This window comes from Anopheles nili, chromosome 3 (genome assembly GCF_943737925.1).
Source record: "Anopheles nili chromosome 3, idAnoNiliSN_F5_01, whole genome shotgun sequence".
In the NCBI taxonomy this organism is placed as follows: domain Eukaryota; kingdom Metazoa; phylum Arthropoda; class Insecta; order Diptera; family Culicidae; genus Anopheles; species Anopheles nili.
In genome coordinates, this window is record NC_071292.1 from 3,919,492 (window position 1) to 3,932,472 (window position 12,981).

At 46.5% G+C, this 12,981-nt stretch overlaps 2 protein-coding genes across 2 annotated transcripts; both read right to left on the reverse strand.

Annotated features, from left to right (window-relative positions):
- Positions 1-588: 588 nt before the first annotated feature.
- On the reverse strand, positions 589-5,553 carry LOC128725393 (multidrug resistance-associated protein 1-like). The gene is made up of 7 exons (XM_053819134.1): positions 5,218-5,553; positions 4,468-5,129; positions 2,889-4,385; positions 2,743-2,819; positions 1,313-2,681; positions 852-1,233; positions 589-783 (listed from the first exon to the last, which is right to left on the reverse strand). Exons 1-7 carry the CDS (start codon positions 5,551-5,553, stop codon positions 589-591), a joined length of 4,518 nt encoding a protein of 1,505 aa, XP_053675109.1.
- An 821-nt stretch (positions 5,554-6,374) lies between these two features.
- On the reverse strand, positions 6,375-12,010 carry LOC128727014 (multidrug resistance-associated protein 1-like). The gene is made up of 6 exons (XM_053820870.1): positions 11,975-12,010; positions 11,147-11,446; positions 8,923-11,066; positions 7,395-8,852; positions 6,914-7,295; positions 6,375-6,845 (listed from the first exon to the last, which is right to left on the reverse strand). Exons 1-6 carry the CDS (start codon positions 12,008-12,010, stop codon positions 6,651-6,653), a joined length of 4,515 nt encoding a protein of 1,504 aa, XP_053676845.1. The 3' UTR covers positions 6,375-6,650.
- Positions 12,011-12,981: the final 971 nt, after the last annotated feature.

A 12,981-nucleotide genomic window follows, 5' to 3' on the forward strand; every position in this document is an offset into this window, starting at 1 on the left:
GCTTTCCCCAACTATAGTTGGATATTTGTAAACTCTAACTGTATAACTGTCACGCCACTGTAGCGTACATTGTGTGTAGCGCAAACAGTTAAAAGGTGAGAATTCTTAAAAACGTGACTATATCATGGATTGCTTATCACATGACCAATCAGGTGTGGGAAGGCTCGCTTATCTGCCATTACGGCGTTCATAGTAAAATAACTGCCCAGCTCATAACAGAGCTTAGTAATAATTTCTTGCAGCATAATTTGTTTTAGGTAAAAAGAAAAAAACAAAGCATGCTTTGGTTTTTATTTTATATTCTCGTCGCACAAAAGTAGCTACAGTCATAGTCATCAAAGTAGACTATTGAATCATCACCACTTATCAAAGAAATAGATTGCTTATCAGTAGCTTTGCATGACAATAACATATGCAGCTTTTAAAAAAGGTTAAAGATCACAGTAATATGGGCTGATAAGTTGATTAGCATAGAACTATGTTGGATAATACAGATAATTTAAGAAGCATTCAAAACCGATATGTATTTCGTCGATATATTTTATTAAATTTTTAACATTCCTTAACAGCAATCGTCAAAACAATCTCTCAGTTGACGATTCCTGCATTCTTCGCCATGCCGAAGAATATGGACTCCCGGTTAGCCAACAGGTTCTGCGGTGAGTCGCACTCAGCTACCAGACCTTTGTCGAGCACAAGCACACGATCGGAATCGAGGATGGTGTTCAATCGATGGGCGATCGTGAGGATCGTGCAGTCGGCGAACTCCGTACGGATTGTTTTCTACAAACGAGAACAAAACAATTGACATTAGTATTGCTGGAATCGCTTTCGCGCGCATTTTGAATTACCTGAATCAAATCATCCGTTTCCAGATCCACCGCCGCCGTTGCCTCATCCAGAATCAACACCTTGGTCTTTCGAAGAATTGCTCTCGCTAAGCAGACGAGCTGTCGCTGTCCCACGGAGAGGTTCTCGCCGTTTTCGGTAATTTCGTGCTCCAGTCCTGCAGTGAGCCCTTTCACAAATGTTTTCAAATGTGACAGCTCCAGGGCTTTCCACACCTGATCGTCACTGTAGCTCTTGAACGGATCCACATTGGCTCGGAGAGTACCCGAGAAGAGGACTGGATCTTGAGGGATGATGGTCAACCGACTACGCAGCTGGTGAAGACCCATTTTCGAGACATCCAGCCCATCAATGATGATTTGACCGCCTGCTGCCTCAACGATTCTGTAAACAGAATCAAAAAAATGTGGTCAGAGCTTTTCTGAGTCCTGACATAGAGAATTTTCAATTTTCCTGTACGTACCTGAAGAGGCCAATGGTAAGACTAGACTTTCCGGCACCGGTACGTCCCACGATACCAATCTTTTCTCCTCCTCGGACGCTAAGCGAAATGCCTCGAATGACGAGATCCAAGCCATCACGGTATCGGATTTGGTAATCCTTGAACTCGACCTTTCCTTCTGCTGGCCATGCCTTATCGACTGTTCCCTTCTGCCAGTCGGCCTCTCGAGGAAGCACGGTGTATTCTTCCAATCGTTCTACAGCAACGATGTTTGTCTCTACTTCCGCGGTCATTCGTACTAATAAACTCAGGACGTGCGATATCTGCAGGGCATAACTGATGGACAGTCCAACCGTTGCTTGTCCGATGGAGTCCCGAGCCAGAATAGCGAACAGAGCTGCGAACAAGATCACCAAACTACCAATCATTTCCAACCGAACACCAAGCCAGCGGTTTGCAATAATTGTTGGATATGACACCAATTGATTGTAGTCTACACGTCGTTCGGATTCCTTAGTGAACCGATCCTGCTGCCCGTATGCTCGAATCGTCGATTGTCCGCCAATACTCTCTCCAAAGTGTGAATAGATAGGGCTGCGTGTGACGGATTCCAGTCGTTTCAATTGACGCGAAGTGTCGATGTAGAAACGCTGTACGAAGTAATAGACTACTAGCAAGGGCGGAACAACTGCGAGAAAGATTGGGGTGGAAATACCAATAACAATGAATACACCAACAACACTGAATAGGAAAAGCAGCCAGGCCCTAATTGTCACAGGAAGCACATTGTCTACTACGTCCACATCCTTCGAGAAGCGATTGATGATTCGTCCGAGAGGTGTCGTGTCGAAAAAGGACATTGGCATACGCAGAGAGCTGTCCAGTAGTTTGTCATGGGATTCTCGAGCCGCCTTTAGGCATCCTAGTGCGATAAAAATGGCGGCTAAAAATAAAGCAATTGATTGCACGCCTCCTAGCGCACCGTACACCCCGAGGTACATATCTCGTACCGAAGTATCAGTGATCGCTTCCGGATCCTCGGACCAATCGGTGAGCCACATATTGGAATAGATACCGCTGCCTTGGTTGATCGCACTGAACACAACAGACCAAAATCCAAACTGGAAGCCGATAGCTTTGATATACTTTTTGTAAACGGCCCATGTGACTGCTCCAGTTGCTGATTCTTCAGCACCTATTAGATTTGCTTTTTGTGGGAGGGTTTCGTGTGCCACGCTCTGTTCAAATTGCTTGGACTCTTGGCGACTTATTCGTTTTTTACCGGTACCTTCATCGCTTCCATTCGAACGATTTGAACGAACAGATAATGCACGTTGGATCATGTGACTTGTCGATACGTCTTTGATTGATTCCTGAATCAAACAGAGCTCTGGAAAAGAAAAGAAACACTGTGATGAACAGGAGATCTATCATAGCATTATAAGTTTTACCTCCATCGTCGTCATTGAGGTCCTGAATATGTTGGCTTAAAAATTCCGCGAACGATCCTTTCTGATCTATTAATTGCCTACAAAGCGATACCTCAAATAAATTTTTGACCACTCAACAAAATTTCAAATATCATTTAAACACTTACTGATATGTTCCACTTTCTGATATCTCTCCGTCCTTGATGACGAAAATGTTCTCCACGAATGGTAGGAAGGATATACCGTGTGTCACCAACAGACGGGATTTTCCAACCAGCATTCCCGTTGGTCCGATCACCTTCTCAAAAATGTGCTTGCCGACGTGGGCGTCTACAGCGCTTAGTGGATCGTCAAATAGATAAATCTCAGCATCAGCGTACACAGCACGGGCCAGAGCGACACGTTGCTTCTGTCCTCCGGAAAGATTGATGCCCTTCTCTCCTATTTCCGTTGTATCACCTCCGGGAAGCATCTCTAAGTCGGGCTTGAGGGCACAACACTCGATCACGTTGTCGTACTTCTTCTGGTCGAACGGCTTACCGAAAAGGATATTGTCTCGGAGCGTGGCATTCTGAATCCATGCCTGCTGAGGAACATACGCGATCGTACCGTCCGTATTGACAAGGCCATTGACCTTCTCCATTTCGCCCAACAAGGCCGAAATAAGAGAACTCTTTCCCGTGCCGACGGTACCAACGATCGCAGATAGTTGTCCTTTACGCAAGGCTAGGTTAATGTTCTTCAGCGTGGGCGTTTCATCACCCCAAGAAAACGTGCCATCTTTGATAGTTAGAGCGTCATCACTCTTGTTGTTTGTCACATTACTGGGATCGAGCTCGGCACTGTTGAGGAACTTGTCGATACGTTTCACGGATACCCAAGCTTGCATGGCAAACGTTACTACCATTGGAAACATACCCAGAGGAAATCGTAATATATTGAACAATGCCAGCGATACAAAGGCCGTTTGAGGGTCGAGAATATTTTCTTCGTCTATCATCACGTACACGGCAAACGACACGAGGGTGACAAGGAACGGAGCGATGGTAAAAGTGAAGTAGATTCCAGCACCATAGTAGGCCATGCTCTTAAGAATACTGATCTCCTCCTTGCGAACTGTCAGAATGCTTTCCTGGAAGCTAGGCTCCCAAGCGTACAGCTTCAACACTTTGATACCTCCGAGAATCTCGTTCATTTTCTTCACGCGTTCGTCCTTGAGTCGCATTTGAGCAACTTGGCAGCTTTTTAATTTCGCGGCAACTACTCCCGACACAGGAGTCATAAGCACCATTACTCCGAGTCCAGCAAAAACTGCTGCTCCGAGGATGTCGTAGAGCAGGAACACACACAATCCGATGATTAACAGAGCAGACCATAGAATGTGCAAGTAAGAGGTTAACTCAAAAAACTTCTGCGCATCGACGGCCATCAAATTGACGATTTCACCCACGGTAGTGTCTTTTTTGGCGGCGCTAGAAATACGTAGAGCCTTCCGGTAGATGGCACTGATTAAACCCGTTCGAATGCGGAATCCACTAAGAAACGTGTTGAATAAGTACTGGCCATTGAACAATCCCAGTAGCAACGATGCGCCAAATAATCCAAACGTCAACAAGAACCCCTTCCACAACGGCCCATCCAGAGCTATAACAGCCATCAACTCTCTATAAAATCGACACAGATATAACGACCGATTAGATAACAAGCATTCTGTCTGCGAGGGAAAATGGCACATTTTGAGCTTACTGCATTAGATAAGGCGAAGCGAACTGGAGCCCGGATATCGCCAATTGTAACATTCCCGCAAACCAGAAGGGACCCCCGTATGCGCGAACGATCGTGTATAACACGGAGCCATTGGATGCCGAGTGGGGTTTGTATTCTATGTCAGGTTTTCCCTCCTTGCGATTGGCAGTCATCTGCTTCTTGCGACCCCTTTCAACACTAGCTTGCCAGTGCAGATCAAATGGAGGCACCAATTCTTCAGAAGCGTCCTGCGGATTGATGTCATACATGTCGTCCATAGTGAGCGGCTTGCGAAAGCCTTTCCAGGCGAAGGAATCAAAATGTAGGAACAACAATTTAACGAAAAAACTTGACTGAAGCTCAGGGTTAGGCTTGGCGGCCTTCGGATAGTAACTGAACGTGGGCGCCTTATCAGGGAAGAGTTCCAGCACCAGCATCAGACAGATGAAGGCGTACTGGATGATGTAACTGACGTATTGGTACTCCCAGAAGTCAACTGTGTCGCCGGATCCGATCGGATTCGGTCGCTTGTCGTTCTCCATCACCTCCGTGCGGAGCTGAATAATACCGAAGAACATTCGCAGGAACCAGAACATGAACATGGTGCCCGACGTGCGAATGCCGTACTTTCGCATGAAGAACAACAGCACGATCAAGTCGATCTAAGAATGGGAAAACCAATGGTAGACTAATAATTTAACACGATCACAGAACACCCACACGTTCCAATACGGCTTTGAAAGCACTCACATAAGCCAACGCGTTGAACACCGCGGTCAAGATCTGTACATCATACAGTCCCTGCTCGTCCTGATAGCCCACCACCATTCCCAGATCGATCCAGGACATGCACATGAGCAGAAAAATCACGAGAATCTTCGACAAGTTGTACCAGTTCCATGGGATGTCTCGATAGCGACTTTCGGTGATTTTAAAGATGTCGTAGATCGAGAATACGAACAACATCAAACAGGGCACCCATTGTAGGATGACACGTTGGAAGCAGAACGTGAAATTCGGATTGTCTACATCCCACACGAAGTCTTCGTCCCAGAAGGGACCACCACAGAAATCCTCGAAGCTCATTGTTGACCCATGTACCCGGCGCTACAGCTGTTCGTCAACTAAAAGATTGTTTTCCATTCAAGGCAGCATTTTATAGTCTGACCCCTTCACACACCCATCCTCTTGATGGTGGTCTAATCTCGAGTTCAAGAATCCTTCATGGTGATTGTATTCATGAACTTTTACATTTTTTCGCCACTCTGTACAATGATGCTCGTTACATTGCGCCGATAAGAGCTAGATTGGACTCTTTATGAAGCGACAACAAACAGCTGGTAGGGCGGTCGTGTGCCGATGGGGGATTGGCGTGTGCCTGAAATGAATTATTTTACATTTGTTTCGGTGATAAGGTTATCACAGTAAACTTTTGAAGCACGAGATTTGAGCTCCATTCTTATCCTTTCAATGAACTACTCCAAACATTTTTATTTGAATGACGATGCAAAACGTGTATCAAGGTGAATAGTAGAAAAAAGCCGAAGAATTCGAGGGATGATTCAGTACTAAACGATTTGCAGGGTTTTCATCTGCCTTTAATGCATATTTGTTATTATATTTTTACCTTTTTCTATGCTGTCGACTAAAAAGATCTTCTCTCTTTGGTACAAATATTTGCTTACTGCAATCATTGTTCGTATTTTTTTTAGAATCGAAGAATACAGTAGAGATTTTGTTCACACGACCATTATGCGTTATCTTATCATTAACACATCTGATGAAAAATGTAACACGTGTTATCAAGGTGTTATCTATGGCTCAGACTGTTACTTGTCAAGCCATACATTACTTGCGATGTCATCCACTCAAAACCAACTCGTAAAACACTGCTAAGTAATTCCTAGAACAAGTATATTTATTCTGCGTTATAGTAATTTGCATAAAATAAATACCACTACACAAGCGTACACAAGCGTTGGTCATTCATAACTACACTATTCTATCGCGTATTCTCTATCAGCTGGAAAATTGATCATTTCCGCATCTCCTGTCACAATGCATTCGACACAGCTGCTTGTTTCGGTATTCCTAAACCGGATCAGGCTAGTATTTTCGAGCTTATCTTATCGAAACCAATTCGAGATTCACCAGGCACCGTTGGTTCTAGTTTGGCAGTAGTTCTAGCTTACAATTCCTGCATTCTTCGCCATGCCAAAGAATATGGACTCCCGGTTAGCCAACAGGTTCTGCGGTGAGTCGCACTCAGCTACCAGACCTTTGTCGAGCACAAGCACACGATCGGAATCGAGGATGGTGTTCAATCGATGGGCGATCGTGAGGATCGTGCAGTCGGCGAACTCCGTACGGATTGTTTTCTACAAACGGAAACGAAATAGCAGCCATTAGTAATGATGGAATTGCTTTCGCGCGCATTTCGAATTACCTGAATCAAATCATCCGTTTCCAGATCAACCGCCGCCGTTGCCTCGTCTAGAATCAATACCTTGGTTTTTCGCAATACAGCTCGGGCTAGGCAAATAAGTTGCCGCTGTCCCACGGAGAGGTTCTCGCCGTTCTCGGCGATCTCGTGTTCCAATCCGGCAGAGAGTCCCTTCACAAATGTTTTCAAATGTGACAGCTCCAGGGCTTTCCACACCTGATCGTCACTGTAGCTCTTGAACGGATCCACATTGGCTCGGAGAGTACCCGAGAAGAGGACTGGATCTTGAGGGATGATGGTCAACCGGCCACGCAGCTGGTGAAGACCCATTTGTGAAATATCCCGTCCATCAATAATAATTTGTCCACCAGCCGCTTCAACGATTCTGTAAACAGTAGCACAAAGTTGTGGTCAGATATGGTGCCAGAGAAATCATAGACATAGCTATCATAACATAGAGAAATTATTTGTTTCAATTATTTACCTGAAGAGGCCAAGCGTAAGACTAGATTTTCCGGCTCCGGTACGTCCCACAATGCCAATCTTTTCTCCTCCTTGGACGTTGAGCGAAATGCCTCGAATGACGAGATCCAAGCCATCACGGTATCGGATTTGGTAGTCCTTGAACTCGACCTTTCCTTCTGCTGGCCATGCCTTATCGACTGTTCCCTTCTGCCAGTCGGCCTCTCGTGGAAGCACGGTGTACTCTTCCAATCGTTCGATGGCGACGATGTTTGTCTCTACTTCCGCCGTCATTCTCACGAGGAAACTGAGCGTTGCTGAAATCTGCAACGCATAACTGATGGACAGACCAACCGTTGCTTGGCCGATGTCATCTCGCGCAACCATGGCGAATAAGGCAGCAAAGAACACGACCAATGCTCCTACCAATTCAAGGCGCACAGCCAACCATCTGTTGGCAATGATGCTGGGATAGGAGGTAAGCTGATTGTAATCCACTCGCTGCTCTGATTCGTTCATGAAACGATCCTGTTGCCCGTATGCTCGGATCGTGCTCTGGCCAGTGATACTTTCGCCGAAGTGCGAATAGATAGGACTGCGCGTGACCGATTCAAGACGTTTCAGCTGTCGCGAGGTCGCAATGTAAAACTTCTGGATTAGATAGTATACCACGAGGAAAGCTGGTACCACGGCTAGGAAAATAGGCGTCGAAATGCCGATGACCACGAACACTCCGATCACGTTGAAGAACATTAGCAACCAGGCTCGAATTGACTGCGGCAGTATGTTGTCCACCACGTCCACATCCTTCGAGAACCGATTAATGATACGTCCCAACGGAGTCGTATCGAAGAAGGACATCGGCATGTGCATCGAACTCTCGAGCAGGTTGTTGTGCAATTCTCGGGCTGCACGAACGCATCCCAGGGCCAGTGTTACGGAAGCGATCAGAAGGGCAATCGACTGAGCACCACCAAGTCCACCGTACACGCCAAGGTACATATCACGCACAGAGTTATCCGTTGCTGCCTCGGGATCTTCGGACCAGTCAGTGAGCCATATGTTGGCGTAGATAGAAGCACCTTGATTTATCACGCTGAAGAAGATCGACCAGAATCCGAGCCATAAGCCGATACCCTTGAAGTATTTCAAGTACACCACATAGCCTACCGATCCGGTAGCGGACTCTTCTTTCTCAATCAACGTGGCCGCAGACATTTGCGGTACGGTTGGTTCCACTGTCCGTGCTTTGTTACTGTTGCGCGATTCCGCACGGCTGACACGCTTCTTGCGAATGCTTCCATTACTGCTACCCGATCGTTCGGAACGCGTCGACATCGCACGCTGCACGATCTTTTTGCCCTCACCATCTTTAAGAGCTTCCTGGATCAGTTTCAACTCATCTTCGTCTTCGTCGTCCATTTCCTGGATGTGCTGTGTTAGGAACTCGGCGAAAGCACCTTTTTGGTCGAGCAATTGCCTGTAAAGTTTAATCAGGAACGTGTGCATAATTCGCTCAGATTACATACTTCGCTCTCCAATATACTTACTGGTAAGATCCGCTCTCCGATATTTCTCCATCTTTCATGACGAAAATTTCCTCTACGAACGGTAGGAAGGATATACCGTGTGTCACCAACAGACGAGATTTTCCAACCAGCATTCCCGTTGGTCCGATCACCTTCTCAAAAATGTGCTTGCCGACGTGGGCGTCTACAGCGCTTAGCGGATCGTCAAATAGATAAATCTCTGAATCAGCGTACACAGCACGGGCCAGGGCGACACGTTGCTTCTGTCCTCCGGAAAGATTGATGCCCTTCTCTCCTATTTCCGTTGTATCACCGCCAGGAAGCATCTCCAAGTCAGGCTTGAGAGCACAGCTCTCGATCACTTTGTCATACTTAGCCTGGTTGAACGGTCTACCGAAGAGGATGTTGTCCCGCAGGGTGGCGTTCTGAATCCACGCCTGTTGTGGCACATATGCAATGGTGCCGTCAGTATTAACCGAACCCTTCATCTTCTCCATCTCACCCAGCAGGGCCGATATCAGCGAGCTCTTTCCCGTGCCGACACCTCCGACAACTGCAGAGAGTTTTCCTCTACGTAGCGCCAGGTTGATGTTTTTCAGTGTAGGTGCGTCATCACCCCAGGAAAAGGTACCGTCTTTTAACTCGAGGGAGTTGTCACTCTTGTTGTGCGTGACATTGTTAGGATCGAGCTCCTCGCTGTTCATGAACTTGTCGATACGCTTAATCGATACCCAAGCCTGCATGGCGAACGTTATCATCATAGGGAACATGGCCAAGGGGAATCGCAGGATGTTGAACAGAGCCAACGCGACGAACGCCGTTTGAGGATCAAGCACGTTCTCTTCATCAGCCATAACGAACACTGCAAATGATGCCAACGTAACCAAGAACGGTGCCATCGTCCATACGAAGTACGTTCCGGCACCGTAGTATGCTGCGTGCTTCAACACATGCAGTTCCTCGTTACGCACCGTCACGACCGTATCCTGGAAGCTCGGTTCCCATGCGTAGAGCTTCAACACTTTGATACCACCGAGGATCTCGTTCATCTTCTTCACGCGTTCGTCCTTGATCTGCATTTGTTCGACCTGCAAATCGCGCATCCGAGTTGCGATGAAGCCGGTGATTGGAATCATGATCACCATCACTCCCAGTCCGGCAAACACTGCTGCTCCAAGAAGCTCGTACAACAGATAAATGCACAGAGCGATGATCAACGGCGCTGACCAGAGCACGTGTAAGTACGACGTCAACTCGAAGAAGCGTTGAGCATCGACGGCCATCAGGTTGACGATCTCTCCGACGGTGGTGTCTTTCTTAGCAAAACTGGAAATCCGCAAAGCCTTACGATAGATGGCACTGATTAGCCCGGTGCGGATACGGAAACCAACCAGGAACGTTCGGTGGAAGTACTGGCCGTTAAATAGCGCAATCAATAGCGAGGTAAGGAACAAACCGAGCGTGATGATCATGCCTTTCCAGAATGGACCGTCCAACGCAATCACGGCCATCATTTCCTGCATAAGGTAGGGCGAGGCGAACTGAAGTCCCGAGATGGCAAACTGTAGCATTCCGGCGAACCAGAAAGGCCCACCATATGCCTTCACCATGGCGGGCAACACCGATCCGTTGGTGGCAGCGTTCGGTTTGTACACCAGACCAGTTTTGCCAGCTTTCTTGTCAGCTGCGATCTGCTTGCGGCGGCCTTTTTCCACACTCTCGTACCAGTACTTATCGAACGGAGGTACCAACGCACGCGAGGTATCTTCTGGATTTAGATCGTACATGTCATCGTCCGTGAGGGGCTTGCGGAATCCACGCCATGCGTACGAATCGAAGTATAGGTAAAACAAGCGCGAGAAAAAGCTAGATCGCAGCTCAGGGTTGGGATTTTTTAGCTTGGCCCACTCGCTGTACCGTGGCTCTTTGTCGGGGAAAAGCTCCAGCAGCAGCATAACGCAGATGAACGAGTACTGGATGGTGTAGCTGATGAACTGGAATTCGGCAAAGTCTCCCGTCCCGGAGCCTCGTACGTCATGTAACAACGATTCCGTGCGCATTTGAATGACGCCAAAGAAGAACTTGAGGAACCAAAAGATGAACATCGTGCCAGAGCTTCGTACGCCGAACTTTCGATAAAAAAAGTACAGCGCCATGGCCATTATCTGTAAAAAGAACCCCACTCAGGTAATGTAGGATTGAGCCAGAAAACGGATGCGAGTTTTTTTTGTTAAAAGCAACTTACATAAGCCAAAGCGTTAAATATCGCCACCAGTATTTGAACATCGAACACCTCAGGCTCGTCCAGGTTCTGCACGACTACGCCTAAATCGACCCAGGACATCACCATCAGGGCGAAGGTGAAACCCAGCCGTGCAATGTTGAACCAATTCCACGGTATGTCCCGGTAGCGACTGGTCATGATACGAAACACTTCGTAAATGGCGAAAACGAATAGGAAGAAGCATGGTGTCCATTGTAGGATGATCCTTTGGAAGCAGAATGTTAGATCCGGTTCTTCCTCTCGCCACGTCAGATCGTCATCCTGGAATCGGATAATGGTGAGAACATGATTTACGGCACATGCAGAGCATAAATCGAAGAATTATTCTTCTCTTCCATCCAGCTTGGACGACTGCTCATGAGACACATTCTTCGTATCAAAAAAAAGTTTTCATATTCACAATTCACTGAAGTCTTTCATTCATTCATTAACCACCTTTAAGCAACCAAATTTCGAATTTTCGTTTTATCTTCATGCGTCAGCTCCACCGATAATAGCTAATGCTCATTTCCCAAATTTGGTGAAATATTTTTTGATACTCATTGGCTACTAATCTGCCTTAATACGTTATCGATACCAGCATGCTAACGGAGATATGATTCACTTCGGTTTATTTTTTTCACCCCTTATCCTTCCTTATCCATATTTTATCACAAACTAAAGTTCCACGCGATGATGTAGTGTTAAATGGTTCCGAGAAATTTATCGAAAAATCACGAACAGTCGTTTCAAATCCAAATGAACAAACTACGTTACAACAAAAACTATCATGAAACGAGGATCACTTACCCAGAAGGGACCTCCACAAAACTCTTCGAACGTCATCGAATTTGCACTGGCACTATCTGAAGAACCATTCACAATGTAATTGTTCAATATTGCTCTCTTTAATACTAATCAGCACTATCAGGTCGTTGGGAACTAACAAAGGAAATTTTCCACTATTGCAGCTAGGTGTTGCTTCTAGATACGAGTGTATTCCGTTCCCGATTATAGTTCTGTATCGGTTCAAGTTTTCGAGTCAACTGGCTCCACCTGATCGCGGAACGGGGGTTAAAATATAATTGACACCGTACGTGTATCGAAACGATAACTTATCGTTGACTAGGAACGCATCGATGTGTGTATGACATGGCGCACAGTGTGCTCCGATTGATTGCATATTTAGCTAATGCTGTTAAAAGAGGTTTACGAATGGCATGACTCTGAGACAGAACAGAACTATGGCATGCTATTTTATTGTGATTTGATTTGCGCTTTTCTTTTCAAGCATGTTTTCAGTTTGCTTAACATTGCCCAAATCCAATCTGTTATTACCACCTTTCACATCACATAGACACATGGCATCGAAAAATATGTTGAACATCGGGTGAGTCGAGCCACGATAAGCGAGTCACGATTTACGGCGTTGGCGGCCGATAAGATCTTCTATATCCACCAGCCCTTCACGCATTTTATTTTTTCGAAGGTAATGCAAGTCATGTACGAATCATCAGTGCCCTAAGGCCTTGCTAGGGGTGCACGATAACAGGGCTCAGAAAACATGCCCGAATACGGAGCACTGTTCTCAAATGTTCACGGCGGCATAGACCCTTGTGATGGCATCTGTCCTATTTCTGCATAGCTCAATTAACCGTCGGGGTCAGAGTGGGGTGATGATTGAACTTCAATTGAGACGCTGCTACCGTAGGACCGATCATTGGCCGGGATTCGTAGTTTGGCCAATTAGTCTACCTTTTTGGCCGGTGATGGACGGCGCCTAGACGGTGGTGCACTTCTGAACAACAACAACAACA